The 18,552-nt window shown below is 42.4% G+C and overlaps 1 protein-coding gene across 1 annotated transcript; it reads left to right on the top strand.

Moving 5' to 3' along the window:
- Positions 1-514: 514 nt before the first annotated feature.
- On the top strand, positions 515-9,764 carry LOC138612434 (E3 ubiquitin-protein ligase TRIM21-like). Its single transcript, XM_069685673.1, has 2 exons — positions 515-675; positions 7,818-9,764. The coding sequence occupies exon 2, from the start codon at positions 7,827-7,829 to the stop codon at positions 9,468-9,470; it is 1,644 nt and encodes a 547-aa protein (XP_069541774.1). The 5' UTR covers positions 515-675; positions 7,818-7,826; the 3' UTR covers positions 9,471-9,764.
- Positions 9,765-18,552: the final 8,788 nt, after the last annotated feature.

Genomic DNA, 18,552 nt, shown 5'->3' with positions numbered 1-18,552 from the left:
ATTTCAACTTAGCATGTTTCCTTAATCTCTGATGACATATCATGGCCATTTTATGATAAACAGTGAATATATTACATATTGGTCCTTTAACTTGTCGGAAATGTCAAATTCAGAACTTTGTAGCATACAGGCAAACATTACTAAAGAATGGTTTATATTTTTTTATTTCTCCATTTTTAAATAAACAAAAGTTAAATAAAGTTTTTGTTGTGTCTGGTCAGGTTATTTTGTTCTTCATTGATATCAAACTGAGAAACACTTGATGTTGTTTCTTCTGACCACTTGTGATAAAAGTGTAAAAGTGTTTTTGTCTTTTCAAAGAGAAAAGTTTGTTCTTGAATATCTCTCACTGACTTCTTGTTTCCTCAGTATATCTGTGTGTTCTTTTATGCTGCTGTATACTTTCATTGTACAGATGCTGAGAATAAAACAATAAGTCTCATCTTATACCAAAACTCTGTCAGGGTGTTTCCTAAAGAGGCGTTAAACCCTCCCTTACAGAGCTCCAGTGAGAGGAGGAGCAGCACTGAAAGAGGAGAAGCTTCAACGTCACGTGTCCTGAAATGAAAGTGAAAGTTTGTCTGAGCCACAGCAGAGCTGCGGTCGAGACGAGTCCCTGTTTCTCTCTGAAGACAAATTCAACTGAATTCATCAAGTTTTTTCTGACAAACACCGGTGAGTACACAGCCCTACGAATCAAACATGCACCAACTAAATGTTTAGTTTGACTTTAGTTCAAACCAGAACCTGACTTCTGTTTTATACATCTGTTTTAAACGACATAAAACTGTTGTGCCGTCGAGATATGTAACTTAAATAAAAACACCACACGTAGCCTACATTTACCTGAGCTACGAAACAGGTTAAAACCAAACCACAGTGACTTCACTCCGGCTAGTTAATGTTTGACAGCCACAGCTAGCTTTAGCTTAAGCTAACTAGCAGACTCTCCCTGACGTGTTTCTGACAGTAACTCAAAACAAGAACGCCACTCAAACAAGAAATTCCAGTTAGGCTGAACATTAACCAGTGTTTAGAGAAGTACTCAAGGCAAGGCAAGTTTATTTATAGACCACATTTCAGCATCAAGACAATTCAAAGCGCTTTACACAGAACAACAAAAGCAAAGAAACACATCATAAACAGGACATTAAAAAGCAAAGTGAAAATAAACTAAAAACAGCTAAAATAGAAGCGAAAATATAAAAATAAAATAAAATAAAAATAAGGGTAAAAACTACAGTGCAGATATAAATAATTAGAATAGTTATTAAAATAAATGTATTAAAGTAGTTTAATAAAAGGCAGCTGTGAACAGGTGAGTCTTCAGGCTTGATTTAAAAGAAGTGAGTGTTTCAGCAGACCTGCATGTTTCTGGGAGTTTGTTCCAGATATACGGAGCATAAAAACTGAACGCTGCTTCTCCATGTTTGGTTCTGACTCTGGGGACAGAAAGCAGACCTGTCCCTGACGACCTGAGGGGTCTGGATGGTTCGTACTGTGTCAGTAGATCACAAATATATTTTGGCCCTTGACCGTTCAGCGCTTTGTAAACCAGCAGTAGTACTTTGAAGTCTCTTCTCTGACAGACAGGGAGCCAGTGTAAAGACCTCAGAGCTGGAGTGATGTGATCTACTTTCTTGGTCTTAGTGAGGACTCGAGCAGCAGCGTTCTGAATCAGCTGCAGTTGTCTGATTGATTTTTTAGGGAGACCTGTAAAGACACTGTTACAGTAATCGAGTCGGCTGAAGATAAATGCATGGACCAGTTTTTCTAGATCCTGCTGAGACATAAGTCCTTTAATCCTGGATATATTCTTGAGGTGATAGTAGGTCGACTTTGTAATTGTTTTAATATGGCTTTGAAAGTTCAGGTCTGAGTCCATGACTACACCCAGATTTCTGGCTTGGTCAGTGGTTTATAACACTAATGACTGAAGCTGTGCGCTGACTTTTAATCGCTCCTCCTTAGCTCCAAAAATAACTACCTCAGTTTTGTCTTTGTTTAACTGAAGAAAATTTTGGCACATCCACTCATTGATTTGTTCAATGCATTTAACTAGTGCTTGTATGGGGCCATGGTCCCCTGGTGACACTGTGATGTAGATCTGTGTGTCGTCTGCATAGTTATGGTAGCTGATTTTGTTCCATAATCTGAGCCAGTGGAAGCATGTAGATGTTAAACAGAAGAGGCCCAAGAATGGAGCCTTGGGGAACTCCACATGTAATCTTTGTCTGCTCAGATGTAAAGTTACCTATAGACACAAAGTAGTCCCTGTCCTTTAAATAAGAACCAAACCAGTTTAGTACTGTGCCAGAAAGTCCAACCCAGTTTTCTAGACGGGCAAGTAATAACTTGTGATCAACTGTGTCGAATGCAGCACTAACATCGAGTAGTACTAAGACTGAAACTCTACCATTGTCTGCATTAAGCGGATGTCATTAATCACTTTGACAAGAGCCGTCTCTGTGCTGTGGTGTGGTCGAAAGCCTGACTGGAAGACATCAAAGTAGTTTTCACTGTCAAAAAGTGGTTCAACTGTTGAAAGACAGCCTTCTTGATTATCTTACTTAAAAATGGTAGATTGGATATAGGCCTGTAGTTCTTCATCAGTGACTTGTCTAGGTTGTTCTTTTTTAACAGTGGCTTGATGACTGCTGTTTTCAGGGCCTGTGGGAAGACACCTGAGAGAAGAGACAAGTTCACAATCTGTATCAGATCTGATGCCATGACTTTTGAGACCTTTTGGAAAAAATCTGTAGGCATAATATCCATGCAGCAGTGGGAGGATTTTAGGTGTTGTATAATGTCCTCCAGGTCTTTATTGTTGATCAGAAAGAATTGTGTCATGGTGTTTAAACTGGTTTTAGTTAAACACAGCACATAACCTGAACCTAATACCGAGTTACTGACTGCTTGTCTTGTTTTCAGTATTTTTTCTGTAAAGAAGGAGGCAAATTCATTGCAGGCCCTGGCTGAATGAAGTTCAGGTGCTACTGACACAGGAGGGTTTGTTAGCCTGTCGACAGTAGCAAACAAGGCGCGTGTGTTATTACTGTTCTTGGTGATGATGTCAGAGAAGAACGATTGCCTTGCATTCCTCAGTTGTGAATTATAAATGTGAAGTTTCTCTTTATAGATGTCGTAATGAATCTGAAGATTTGTTTTTCGCCTCCTGCGTTCAGCTTTCCGACACTCTCTTTTTTCAGCTCTTACCAGTGTGGCATTTCTCCAAGGAGGAGATGTTTCGCAGTAGAATCGCCTTTCTTTTTCTATTACCTATCAGGACAGAAATTGTGGAACCTATTGGCATACAGGGCCCGGGCTAATCCTGGACATTATCTAGGTCATCAGATGAAGATCCAGGGTCCAGCAACAGTAGAGCAAATTTGTTGTGCACTGCCACACTCGGTTGTTGGAGGTTTGTTGCTAACCCTCCCTTTCGCAGCTGTCCACCGCTGTGTCTTACCAACAACCGGGGTTGAGGAGGCGCTCTGCCTGGGAGGTAGTGAAGGCCAGTCGGTCTCATCACGTATCTCAGCGTGCTGTGCTCTGCCTGTTATTCGTCCTCCCATTTCCCAGGGATGTGATTTACTCTTGGGCTTTGCCCAAGATAGTTCCAAGGAGGACTACCACTCGAAGATTTATTCCACAGTACAGAGCCCCCCTGTTTCTTAGTAGTTTTGTCTGTGTCCCTTAGCCGTGTGTTAGCTTGCTCTTGTCCACTGTTTTGAGTCAACGCCAAAGTGGTGTCATTCCCACACAGACCGTTCACCTCCACATTCACTTCTAGGCGGTGAATTTTGGTCTCCAGCACTGCAATCTTTTGTAGGAGTTTGTGATAGTCGTCCATGGAGAAGGGAGGCAGCTAAAGCTAGTTAGCTTTCTGCTACGTTTCCAAGTGCTGCAGTACAGGCTTGTGCTGGCCACAGTCATGTAGCCCTGCGTAGGTCATACAATTGTTAAAATATGCCAATAGACCTATTAAAAATCTATAAAAAATTACAGTCCCAGTGATTTATAATTGTCCAGGATCCACTGTCCATAAGTTAGAGTGAAAAGAAATGAAGATATCAGCAAAAGAATGTAAGCAAAGCGGAGAGCGAGCAGCAAAGCGTCTGCACTGTAAGAAAGCAGGAAGGAAGCCTCAGCTCCTTTACTTAATACAAGTAGCAATATTTCACAGCAGAAATACACTTTCACAAGTTTATTTCATTTATAAAGCTAAACATGTCTTATTAACTTGTGTTCAATTCCATATTGAATAAGGATTACAATGTTAAACCTGATTTATAAATAAATGCACTCATAACAATATAAGCATCAGTGTAGCAGTGCTCTTTAATGTTTGATCTGTGAGTAATGGAGCGATCACATTATGTTTTAGGTGGTTTAACATTGAATGCCACATTTTACAGACTGAAATGATTATATCAACAAGAACCAAATGGCTTTGGAAGTTATCACTGCATTTCACAAGGCAAGGCAGGTTTATTTATAGAGCACATTTCAGCAACAAGACAATTGTTGCTGAAATGCTTTAAACAGAACAACAAAAGCAAAGAAACACAAAAAAAACAAGACATTAAAAAGCAAAGTGAAGATAAAATACAAACAGCTAAAACAGAAGCCAAAATATAAAAAGTAAAAGCTAGTGCAGATATAAATAATTAGAATAGTTATTAAAATAAATGTATTAAAATAGTTTAATAAAAGGCAGCTGTGAACAGGTGAGTCTTCAGGCTTGATTAAAAAGAAGTGAGTGTTTCAGCAGACCTGCATAAATGACTAATAATATATATAATAATAATAATAATAATAAGATAATAATAAGACATCATTTTAGTCATTTTAGTAACCAAAAGCAACATAGTGCAGATACTTACTGGAGACAAATGCCAGGTTGTGTTTGGGAGAGTCAAAGCAAATTAATAACAACAATCAATCAACCAATTAATTCATCATTATTTATATAGCGCCAAATCATAACCAAAGTTATCTCAAGACATTTTCCAAAAAGAGCAGGTCTAGACCGACTCTTTGTTATGTTATTTAAAGAGACCCAACATGAATCCACCACGAGCATTACTTAGCACCATAAGAATATAGCAGCATAACAAGGGGCTGGTCCAAGCCTGAGCCAGCCCTAACTATAAGCTTTATCAAAGAGGAAAGTGTTAAGCTTACTCTTAAAAGTAGAGAGGGTGTCTGCCTCCCGGACCCTGACTGGTAGATGATTCTAAATGAGGGGGTCCCTGATAATTGAATCAGAAACCAATCATAATTCATGAGAAGAAATTTCAATAATTAAACCGAGAAGTAACGCATGCATGGAGTAGTTTTTCTGCATCGTTATGAGACTGGATGTGTCTGATTCTTGCTGTGTTGCGAAGGTAAATAAAAACTGTCTTTAAAGTGTGTTTTATTCGGGAGATGAAGGACATATCCTGATCAAATAGAACTCCCAGGATTCTAACAGTAGTGCTGGATGCCAGGCTGATGCCATCTAGGGCAGCTATATCATGAGAGGAAGAATCTCAGAGGTGTTTGGGGCCGAGCACAATAACTTCAGAGTTAAGTATCAGAACATTTCTGGTCATCCAGGTCTTTATATCATTAAGGCATGCAGTTTAGATAGCTGATTGGTTTCATCTGGCTTCATTGATCAGTATAATTGAGTATCATCTGCATGACAATTATTCCTCATGATATTACCTATAGGAAGCATATGGGGTGAAAAGAAACGTCCCGAGCACAGAGCCTTGTGGAACTCTGTGACTGACTTTGATGTGAATAGAGGACATGTCATTAACATGTACAAACTGAGATTGTTAATTATAAAAATATAAAAATATGAAATGGACCAACAAGGCTGGTAATGAACAACATATCTGACCACTGTAATGCAAACAACACATGGATGCAGAGACGTCAGAACTCTTTTCTGTGTTAAATGCATCAATCTGCTGCACTTTGAGAGCAGAATTAACCCATTAATGAATATCAACTAAATTTAGTAGGTTAAGGAAATGTCCCACAGATATTTTTTTCTGTTGGAGGTGGATATACAAGATTTGCGGTGGAAACTGTAAATACATTTGGCTACACAAAACAAAATTAAAATTTTTGATTTTGAATATTAATCACGCCTTAATTGGTTCACAAAGTTGTGTTAAAAACGCTAAAAATTCACAAAAACTAGTTCAACAATCATTTGTCATGCTAAATATCCAACTTGCACTGAATCAATGCATATATTATTGAAATTCAAGTTGTTCTGAATCCAATGATACCAAGCATTTGATTTAACTCCTTGTAGCTTTTGAGATACAGACATTTCTGTAACATGCTAGTTTTAGCTGATCGACACAAGGGTAGTGAGGTTTTTTGAGTTTGTACAAAAAATCGACTGTAAATACAGGTTCCTGTGGTCACATGTTCAAAAGCTCTCATGCACTTAGAGACCAGATAGACTCAAGCAAGAATTAATCCTAAAAAATATTTTCCAATCAACTTTTAGGAAGAAATGAAGAGAAATGTAGCTTCTAAACCAGGCGTTTCCAACAGGGCTTCCATTCACTTCAATGTATTTCAAGGATACATGCTAATGTCTAATGGGCCCATAGGAATGAATGTAGTCTGATTAGCCAAAGACCTTTGAGGTGCCTCAACCACGAGTAAACACATTTACACACAAACATACACATGCAAAAACACACACACACACACACACACACACACACACACACACACACACACACACACACACACACACACACACACATTCAGTTATCTTGTTTGTTGCTCAGTTGGTCACTGCCAGTCCAACTATTTTTATTCCTTTGAAGTAAAATCAAAACTACTTTTTGTACAGATTTCAGAGGATTGTGTAATAATGGTGCAGTAGTAGTATTAGTAGAGTGTGTGTGTGTGTGTGTGTGTGTGTGTGTGTGTGTGTATAAGTGACATGGATATTTGGTTTGGATGAGTTTGAGATTAAAACAGTCATGTTGTTCATAGAGTAAACCCCACAGGACAACATAGAAACACCATAGAATACCAGAGAAAAGGTCCCTAATTTCTGCTAAATATGACTCCTGGACAAAGAAAAAGCAGTGCATTATCAAAGTTATTTTTGAATATAAATTGTAAGAGTCTGGACTCTGCGTGTATGAAGAATTATAAGGATGTGATATTCCTAACCTGTTGGTTTAGAGGTTTTTTTGTGAAGAATCAAAAAACCTGCTCCCCCTTGTGACTAACAACTAAAAGTAGTCGTTTAAGAAAAGCTGGTGCTGTGGCCTCATACTCTGACAGGTTTGAAACATTTCAGTGGATTTGTTCTCAGCCCAGCTGGTACTTTGAGTGCTGTGAAGGAAATCCTAAAATTCCACTGTGGACATTAATGGGTTAAGAGCCTAGATGTATGAAGAACTTTGTGCTCTTGGAAACAATTGAAATCCTCAGTCCTTGTTGGTGCAAGGTATTACATTGATGTCAATTACAAAGTAGAGAAATTCCTTCTGAAATCATGTGCAGGTGAAGAATAAGTAGCAACAAATAGAAATATGTAAAGTACAAGTACCAAAAAATAGTACTGACAGTGTTTCTACCATCAAACTGCTCTGTGGTGGAGATGATTGAGATTTAGCCTTCAGATTATACATGAAGATTTTTCCATCAGTGTCATTTACGTTTATATCAACAGAGTTCAGGACAACTCTTCTTACATTGCACTCATCATAGTTTCTCTTTATTAGACAAATAAATGACAGTTGTTTCAAAGAGTCACAGTTTTTCACTCTTCTCGTCCTCAGAGTATAGACATGTCTGCTGCCAGCTGTCTGCTGACTGAAGATCAGTTCCTGTGCTCCATCTGTCTGGATGTGTTCACTGATCCAGTCAGCACACCATGTGGACACAACTTCTGTAAAACCTGCATCACTCAACACTGGGATGTTAATGTCTCCTGTCAGTGTCCCAACTGTAAAAAGGTTTTCAACACCAGACCTGAGCTGCGGGTCAACACTTTCATCTCTGAGGTGGCTGCTCAGTTCAGACAGTCAGCTCAACAGAAAGCCAGCAGCAGCAGCTCAGAGCAACAAGTGTCCAAACCAGGAGAAGTTCCCTGTGACGTCTGCACAGGAACCAAACTGAAGGCCCTGAAGTCCTGCCTGGTGTGTCTGGCCTCCTACTGTGAGACTCACCTGGAGCCTCATCTGACAATGTCAGGCCTGAAAAGACATCAGCTGATCGACCCTGTGGAGAACCTGGAAGGCAGGATGTGTGAGAAGCACGATAAACTGCTGGAGCTGTTCTGTAAGACCGACCAGATGTGTGTCTGCATGCTCTGCACAGTTTTAGATCACAAGACACATGATGTTGTTCCTCTGAAAGAAGAATATGAAGGAAAGAAGGCCGAGCTGGGGAAGACAGAGGCTGAAACTCAAGAAATGATCCAGAAGAGACGACTGAAGATTCAAGAGATCAAACGCTCAGTGGAGCTCAGTAATCAGAATGCAGACAGAGAGATAGCAGAAGGTGTTCAGGTCTTCACCGCTCTGATGGAATCTGTAGAGAGAAGTCAGGCCGAGCTCGTCCACACGATCAAAGAGAAGCTGAGAAAGACAGAGAAACAGGCTGAAGGCTTCATCAAAGAGCTGGAACAGGAAATCTCTGAGCTGGAGAAGAGAAGCTCTGAGGTGGAGCAGCTCTCACGCTCTGAAGACCACCTCCACCTCCTGCAAAGCTTCACGTCCCTTAACGCTGCTCCACCCACCAAGGACTGGACAGAAGTCAGCGTCTGTCCACCTTCATATGAGGGGACTGTGGTGAGAGCTGTGAACCAGCTGGAGGAGACGCTCAGGAAACAGATGAAGAAGCTGTTTCAGGCCGAGCTGAAGAGAGTCCAGCAGCATGAGGTGGATGTGACACTTGATCCTGATACAGCACAACCCAAACTCATCCTGTCTGATGATGGAAAACAAGTTTATAATAGTAATGTGAAGAAGAATCTCCCAGACACTCCAGAGAGATTTGATAGTTGTGTTAATGTCTTAGCAAAGCAGAGTTTCTCTTCAGGCAGATTTTATTACGAGGTTCAGGTTAAAGGGAAGACTAAGTGGGATTTAGGAGTGGCCAGAGAGTCGATCAACAGGAAGGGAAAGATCATGCTGAAGCCTCAGGATGGTTACTGGACGATATTTCTGAGGAATGAAAATGAGTACACAGCTTGTGCTGGCCCTTCAGTCCGTCTCTCTCTGAAGTCTCAGCCTGAGAAGGTGGGGGTGTTTGTGGATTATGAGGAGGGTCTGGTCTCCTTTTATGACGTCGATGCTGCAGCTCTGATCTACTCCTTCACTGGCTGCTCCTTCACTGAGAGACTACACCCATTCTTTAGTCCCTGCAACAACAAAGGTGGTAAAAACTCTGCTCCTCTGATCATCTCTCCTGTCAATCACACTGAGTAGAACAACCATTTGATTTAATACAGGAAGATTCACTGTCATTTAACATAATAAATGAACATTATTGATGATGTTGATGCACTTTTTTGTGTTTTAAAGTCTGTTGAATCATCTGAAAACAATTTACTCAGAAACATGAATTTCCACAGATCTTAAATGTCCTTCTGCCAAATTTAAAACATGTTTATTGTCTGATTATTGTAAATATGAGAGGAGTTTCACACCAGCACTAATGACTAAAGATCAGTCTATGAATAAGACAACAGCTGTTTGTTTTCTCGGCTTTAATTTGAAATAAAAACTGAAAAATAAAGTTTTTGTCGTCTCATGAAGTTGTTTTGTAGTTTGAAGACTTGAACTTAAAAAGTGTTGTGAGAGAATCACAGTGAGCCCGTTAAGGCCCTGAGAGTGATACAGTAAAATAATGCTCAGTGTGTGAGGTCATCTAACGTGCTGTAAAGCTTTTGTTATGTTGAGTTGAGTTAGGCAGGTGAGAAGAACAATAAACCACAGTCTGCAGAGAATACATGAGAGCTGAGGGCGCCCTCCAGTGGAGCTTATAGAAACTGCAGCCTGACTGAGACATTAAAATGTCTACTGAAATAATATTCATACATCCCTGTTACTTTGCTTCTCCAGCTGTGGAGCCAAATTAAGACGCACTACTTTCTTTTATTACAGAGCTTTTTTCAACATTTTAATTGACTTAAGAGTTCTTTGAAAGACGTATTTTACTTTACAACTTTTAAAAGGGATAAAAGTTTCCTCATCTCAGTTTTTCTTTGATTTTCTACCTGCAATGTGTTCAGGTAGAAATCTGTGACACAAAGAAAAGTTGGTCAACAGTCTGGAAAGCAGCAGAAAAGTGAAATTACAGGCGAAACAGTGAGCTGAACATTTGAGGAGTGTTTGTGGGATTGTAGACAGACTGTAAAGGCAGAGTTGCTGCCTGCTGATCCAAACACACAGTATGTTCTTGGATCTCTTTTTTATTGCTGCTGTGTTACTCTCATTGTAGAAAAACAAACTAAAGTAAAAACTCATCTTGTTCAAAGCTGTGTCAGTGTAGTGGACCTCACTCTGCGTTGTCTTGTTTGAATGATGAGAGCAACACTGCCTGGGATGCACGCCCGGCCCTAACCAATTTGGCGCTGTACGAGCCATATTCATTTTGCTTTATTTTTATGTAATTGTGCCCCGTGCCACGAGGGGGCTGTACTTGCTGTGTGGCTCAGCTGACCTCGAGTCAGCCCAATCAGGCCATTTAACCTAGGGCAACCAAAAACACGGGGGTTGCTGAATTAGGAAGCAAACAGTTTTTCCACTGCGCTTATGTGCCTGTGAGGTTTGATGTGGTTAACTATTCGGTTTGTTGTTTTGTTACATGTATTATGAGTTAACGTTATTGCCGCTGTATGGAAAATAAATCTGCGAGATAATTGTAACTTTACAGAACTCTCCGTTTTGATATGTTCGAACGCACTGGGCGCACGTCTAAACTTAAATCCTCCGCATTAGCAACCAGTACTAGACTTTGTTTAGGACCTCGTCAGTACATTTAGGTCGAAAAACTGCTTCGATTTAGATTACCGTTCATCAAGAGGACGCGAACACGAACATTGTGGATTTACGTGTTCGTTTGGATACCACGGATGTGAGGTGGGCAAATGTTTGGAGTTGCCGATTGCTAGTTGAAGCTGTACCGGAGCTAGCTACAGGGGCTACCAGAATATCAGCATCATCACATCGGGACACCATTCATCAAAGCCGGCCAATGCTCGATTGGGGTATGTGTTGATCAGCGCTGATATTATGAATGGCCATGGTAATTTGTGTGCACACATTCGCGTAATTCCAATGCATTGGTAGCAGACTTGCAACCGTCTAAAAATAACTTTGCGCGTCGAGACGAGTTGTTGCGCAACACAAACTACTTTGCGGGCTTATTGATTGATAAGCTAATTCACTTTGCGTGGTCATTATGGCCGAAGAGGAAAAAGGCCTACAGGGCCGTAAGACTGAACTTGGTGTGGGTGCAGGGGTAAAATCTGTAACTGAAAAACGTCCGGTTAAATTAACAATCAAAGCTTTGTTGGAAAAAATAAGCACTTTAGAAAAGGAAAGAAAGTCTGAATTTGGTAAACTGTCAAAAGTAAAAGAATCTATTGCTAAATTGATGGGTGATAAAGAGCACGTAAATGAGGTTGAAAATGAATTTAACAAGTTCAATATGTTGTGTGACAAAATACATCAGGTGCATACATCTTTATTGGGTTTATTGCCTGCTGAGGAAGCAAGCAAACATGAAATATGGTACCAAGCTAAAATGTTGAATGTTAAGGAATTTATTGTGGGTACAAATCAATGGTTGTCTGACACTAAAACTTGTCCAGCTGTGGGTGATGATCATGATGATGATGATGACAATGATGATAATTTGCCGGGTCAAACTGAAACTCAAACTGAGCAATCTCAAACTCAAACTGAGCAATCTCAAACTCAAACTGTCCAAAGTGAAAGTGAAATGGGATCAACAGAAACACACACGGTTGTTGACGACACTTTAAAGGAACATGAAAGGGATGATTCTCAAACTGTTGATGTCAATGCCAGCAATGGAAATGGAGCTGCTGTTGGAAAGGATGAAGAAGAGGAGGATCAGATTCGACCTCAAGACAGCATTTCAAACGTGCCGTCAAGGCACCATGGCTCAAGTAGCAGATCTTCAAGTAGCAGATCCTCCACTTCTTCAGCCAGACGCAAGGCAGAGGCGGAACAGGCCGCGCTCTTGGCTCGCGCTGCTGCTTTAAAGGATAAGCATGTATTGGAGGAGCAGGAGCTCATCTTGAGGAGAAAAAGGGAGCAGCTTGAGCTGGACACTGAGATAGCTGCCACTTCTGCTAAGCTAGCAGTGCTACAGCTAGGTAGCAGCGTTCATTCAAGGCAGTCTGATGGAATGACTTCCTACATCAGGAAAGGGGCTAGATCTAAGCTCCCGCTCACCTCTCTCAATCCACAGCAGCATACATCTCTACCACTGCAAAGCAATGCTTCACCATTGGTAACGCCAACTAGCATGCCAAATTTGGTGAAAAAACAAGTTGCCATTTCAACGTCTTTTCCCACTCATTCTGCATCACAACCAAAGCCAACTGTCAGTCAAGGTTCTCAACCCCCTCATTTACAATCAAAGACAACCTTCAGTCAAAGCTTTCAACCCACTCTAAGCCAACAAGTGTTTCAACCCCTGCCAGGCCAAAATCAGACAGCAGGTCTATACAATCTGCTGCAACAGAATGACATAACAAGACTCCTTGTTCAAATGCAAACGTCACAACTGCTGCCGCGCCGAGAAATTCCTACTTATGATGGAGATCCTCTGCAGTTCAACACATTTATGAAAGCGTTTGAGCACTGCGTGGAAGCAAAGACCAGCTGTAAAGGAGACTGTTTGTATTATCTTGAACAATTCACTAGGGGGCAGCCAAGAGATATGGTACGCAGCTGCCTTCATATGACTGCAGATAAAGGATTTGCTGTTGCCAAAAAGTTGCTCAAGGAGCACTTTGGAAATGAGTTCAAGATAACAGCGGCCTACATGGAGAAGATCACAGGATGGCCAAATATCAAAGCTGAAGACACCAAAGCGCTCAAAGCTTATGGACTTTTCCTCCGTGAGTGTTCCAACGCTATGGATGATCTTCAGTACTTGGAGGAACTTAACATGCCAGCAAACATAAAGATTCTGAGTCAGAAGCTTCCGTACAAACTCAGAGACAAGTGGAGAGCAAAGGCATGTGAGCTACTGGAGAAAACTGGTCGAAGAGCACGATTCTCAGACATTGTGAAGTTCATTGAGCGCCAGGTCAGAATCACTTCAGATCCAGTCTTTGGTGACATACAGGACACTTCACCTGTTATCAAAGGACCTATAAGAGCAAGCAAGTTACAGGTAAAACCGTCACAGGTGGAACCACAGCTGAGAAGAAACAGCTTTGCAACACAGGTGATCATTGAGGATAGCTGCAAAGCAGATGCTTACAAGAATGAGGATGGTGACAAGAAGGAAAAGGCTCAGAACAAAGTGACATCCTTTACCAAGACTGATTCTATTTCCTGCCTGTATTGTGATCTTGGTGGTCATGTCTTGGACCAATGTTTTAAACTGGGAAGAAAGACACACAGGGAGAAACTGGACTATCTAAAGGAGAAAGGTCTGTGTTTCAGTTGCTTGTGCACAGGACACTTGAGCAAGAATTGCGACAGGCGCATCACTTGCAAAAAGTGCAACCGAACGCACCCCAGTGTTTTGCACATTGGAGAGAAGGAAAGGGTTACTCAGAAGGATCAGAAGGATGGTGAGCAGAAGAATACTGAGCATTCAAAGACTTCTGATAGCTGTACAACATCCTCCGCTTGTGGTCTTACAGGGGCTGGCCACTGCAATGGAATTCTTCCCATCTTGCCTGTTAAGGTGAAGTGCTCAAAGGGAAACAAGGTTATTGAAACCTATGCTTTTCTGGACCCAGGGAGTACAGGAACTTTCTGCACCAGGAAGCTCATTGACAAGTTGAACATGGAAGGACGCAAATTCAAGATTCATATCCGCACCTTGGGCCATGATAACGCAGTAGAAAGCTCCGTTGTTGACAGTCTGGAGATTTCAGGATTTTCTGGTGAGTGCTTCTATCCACTTCCCAAAGTGTGTACCCAGAAAGAGATGCCTGTCTCTACAGCCAACATAATCAGTGAAAGGGAGCTGAGAAAATGGCCTTATTTACAGGATGTAAAGTTTCCCCACATAAAAGCTGATGTGGACCTGTTAATTGGCACAAACGCCTCCAAGTTGATGGAGCCTTGGGAGGTGATTAACAGTCGTGAAGGTGAAGATGGACCCTACGCGATCAGAACCCTACTGGGGTGGGTAATAAATGGTCCGTTACGGGGAAGTAGCGACTGTGGAAGTGACCACCCTTCAGTTTATGCCAACAGAATCGCCATTGACAGAATTGAAGAACTGTTAACCAGCCAGTACAACTACGACTTCAATGAGCGAGCTTCTGCAGAACAGGAAGAAATGTCAAGGGAAGAAAAGAAGTTTGTGGAGATTATGGAAAGCTCTGCCCAGCTTCAGAACGGACACTACACGTTTCAACTGCCTTTCGAAGGGAAAGAGATTTCGATGCCGAACAACCTCGGTGTTGCCATGCAGCGCGTTCATGGTCTGAAAAGGAGGCTTCAGAAAGACGGAAGCTTTCATGAGGAGTACAAGAACTTTCTTGCTGATGTCATTAGCAATGGCTACGCCAAAGAAGTGCCGCAGCATCAGTTCAAAGTACCAACAGGGAAGGTGTGGTATATCCCGCACCACGGCGTGTACCATCCATGGAAAGGAAAGCTACGAGTGGTGTTTGACTGTGGAGCAGAGTACAAAGGGGTCTCACTCAACAGTCAGCTCTTGCAAGGACTGAACCTCACCAGCTCGTTAGTGGGAGTTCTTATGAGGTTCAGACAAGAACAAGTGGCCATAATGGCAGACATAAAGGCTATGTTCCACCAGGTTAAGGTGGCAGAAGAACACCGGGACTACTTAAGATTCTTATGGTGGCCACAAGGTAACCTGGAGCAAGATCTTGTAGAGCATCGCATGACTGTCCATTTATTTGGAGCAGTTTCATCACCCAGTGTCGCCTGCCTTGCTCTTAGAAAGACCGCTGAAGACAACCAGGCCAACTTTACAACAGAAGTGATCGAAACGGTCAACCGAAGCTTCTATATGGATGATTTACTGAAGAGTCTGCCCTCTGAAGAGGATGCAGTCACCATGGTTAAGAACCTTACAACCATTTGCAGCAAAGGAGGTTTCACCCTCACTCAATGGATCAGTAACAGTAGAGAAGTGCTTCAAAGCTTCCCAGTGGATCAGAAGTCCAAGAACCTGCATGAGCTTAATCTGGACAGGGATAAGCTGCCGTTAGACAGAGCTTTGGGTTTGCAGTGGTGTATCGAGACGGACACTTTCAAATTCAAGCTGAAAGTCAAGGAGAAGCCGCCAACCAAGCGAGGCATGCTATCCATCATCAGTTCCATTTACGATCCATTGGGATTCCTGGCACCTCTCATACTCCCCGCCAAGCTGCTGTTGCAGGAGTTATGCATGACGAAGTGTGATTGGGACGATCCAATACCCCCAGCTTTCCAGCAGAAGTGGAGCAAATGGCTGACGGATCTTGAGAAGGTGGCAGATTTCAAGATCCACAGATGTGTGAAGCCAGAAGGATTTGGGAGGACTGTCAGTGCCCAATTGCATCACTTCGCCGACGCAAGCGAGAACGGATATGGTACGGCTACTTACCTGAGGATGCAGAACATGGATGAGAGGGTTCATGCTGCCTTCCTATTTGGCAAAGCCAGAGTGGATCCTCTGAAGCCTGTCACCATTCCCCGTTTGGAGCTCACCGCTGCCGTTGTTGCAGTACGAGTGGACAAGATGCTTCAATCGGAGCTCCAGCTTCCACTGAAGAAGACCTGCTTTTGGACTGACAGCACATCAGTTCTTAAGTACATAAAGAATGAGGACCGAAGATTTCAAACCTTTGTCGCAAACAGGGTAACCACCATCAGGGACAACTCGGAAGTCGAGCAGTGGAGATACATTCCCACATCTCTGAACCCTGCTGACGATGCTTCACGTGGATTGAAGGCAGAAGATCTTGTGAAGCAAAGATGGATGGAAGGCCCGGAATTCGGGAACCTGAAGAAACGTGGCCAACATTTCCTGTGGATACAAGTGTCACTGCCGACGACCCAGAAGTAAAGAGAAAACTGACGGTCAATGCAATACTTGTTGACACCAACGCCACATTGCAACTGATGACCCATTTCTCTGATTGGCAAAGATTAAAGGTTGCAGTTGCGTGGCTCATTAAGCTGAAAGGAACTCTGCTCAAACTGAGTAAGAAGAGAAAAGAGTTGGAGCTTGCAAACACCAGTGCTAATGGAGCGGCAAGGTTGGATGTGCAAAAGGAGATGCAAGCTTTCTCAACATCACTTGGGAATCAGAAGGTGACGCTGGAAGACCTCTTGGAGGCTGAGACCTCCATAATCGCTTTTTGCCAGCAAGAGAGATTCCCCATTGAATTTGCTGCACTAACCTCTGGCAAGCCACAAGTGCAGAGAAGTAGCAGCATCTTCAAATTGGATCCGGTTCTAGAAGGAGGACTTCTACGAGTTGGGGGACGGCTGAATAAGGCAGCAATCCCTGAGGACATTAAACACCCCCTCATCTTGTCAAAAGACCAACACATCTCCGACCTTATCGACATGGAGGTAGGAATCACGTTCTTTCCACTACAAGGAGAAAATACTGGATCACAAGTGGACCTACTGCAGTGAGGAAGATCATATCAAGATGCCTCATCTGTAAGCTCCATGGTGGAAAGACCGGTGAGCAAAAAATGGCAGACCTGCCAGAAGAGAGAGTGGTTCCTGATCTACCGCCGTTCACTAACATTGGCGTAGATTACTTTGGGCCAGTTGACGTGAAAAGAGGGCGTGGCATTGTGAAAAGATATGGAGTAGTGTTCACTTGCATGACAAGTAGGGCCGTGCACCTGGAAGTGGCCTATTCTCTTGACATAGACTCGTGCATCAACGCGCCGACAATGGCACCAACTTTATTGGTGCAGAAAGAGAGCTGCGAGAAGCCTTAGCCTCTTTGAATCATGACCGCATTGAAAGAGCCTTGTCCAAGAAGGGAATCAAGTGGAGCTTTAACCCTCCAGCTGGGTCACATCACGGTGGCGCTTGGGAGCGCATGATACGGATGATCAGGAAGATTTTGTGCTCTGTGCTCCGTCAGCAAACCTTGGATGACGAAGGGTTCCATACCGTGCTCTGTGAGGCTGAAGCTATGCTCAACGATCGCCCCATCACAAGGCTGTCAGAGGACCCCAATGACCTTGAGGCGTTAACGCCAAACCATCTGCTACTCCTCAAAGGAAAACCAGTTCTCCCACCAGGACTGTTCGACAAAAGGGATGTTTACGCAAGGAGAAGGTGGAAACAAACCCAGTACATCTCGGATCTCTTTTGGAAGAGGTGGATCCGCGAGTACTTATCGCTTTTACAGGAGCGTCAAAAATGGAACCAGGAGAAGAGGAGTTTTATTCCTGGAGACCTGGTCATGGTTGTGGACTCCACAGCACCACGTGGATCATGGATGCTAGGAAGAATCCTGGAAACCTGCCCTGATAAGAGAGGTCTGGTACGTGTGGTTCGTTTGAAAACCAAAACAAACATCATTGAACGACCCATAACTAAAATATGCTTGCTTAATGAAGCTAACGAGTGATTGATTCCCATTTGAAAATGGGCTATATATTTTTATTTTCTCTTTTTTCTGTATTTATGGCTCATTTGAATTTGGTGTAATTGCTCTGGCAGACGCAATTAGGGGCTGGAGTGTACGAGCCATATTCATTTTGCTTTATTTTTATGTAATTGTGCCCCGTGCCACGAGGGGGCTGTACTTGCTCAGCTGACCTCGGGTCAGCCCAATCAGGCCATTTAACCTAGGGAAACCAAAAACACGGGGGTTGCTGAATTAGGAAGCAAACAGTTTTTCGACTGCGCTTATGTGCCTGTGAGGTTTGATGTGGTTAACTATTCGGTTTGTTGTTTTGTTACATGTATTATGAGTTAACGTTATTGCCGCTGTATGGAAAATAAATCTGCGAGATAATTGTAACTTTACAGAACTCTCCGTTTTGATATGTTCGAACGCACTGGGCGCACGTCTAAACTTAAATCCTCCGTATTAGCAACCAGTACTAGACTTTGTTTAGGACCTCGCCAGTACAGATGCAAAAACTGAAGGCTATGATGGAGAGATCTGCAAAACTGAAGATGGCAGTGAAGTAAACACTAAACAGAACTCAGTACGGGATACAGCAGTGTTTAAAGACGGGGAATGGAAAGGAAAACAGTCTCTGACAGTGACGAGGCAGAAAACCTCGATCCTGTGGTCCCGTTCATCGTGTCTTATTACACCATCAGTGGAAATGTTTTCATTTAATGTGAGAAA

Source organism: Semicossyphus pulcher, unplaced genomic scaffold, assembly GCF_022749685.1.
Source record: "Semicossyphus pulcher isolate SPU_LCO1_2020_fin unplaced genomic scaffold, fSemPul1.0.p SCAF_8, whole genome shotgun sequence".
Classification (NCBI taxonomy): domain Eukaryota; kingdom Metazoa; phylum Chordata; class Actinopteri; order Labriformes; family Labridae; genus Semicossyphus; species Semicossyphus pulcher.
The sequence above is the reverse complement of the archived record's forward strand: the minus strand, read 5'-3'. Positions and strand labels throughout refer to the sequence as shown.

Coding starts and splice junctions, on each gene's coding strand:
- LOC138612434 (XM_069685673.1), top strand. CDS start 7,827: ATGTCTGCTGCCAGCTGTCTGCTGACTGAAGATCAGTTCCTGTGCTCC.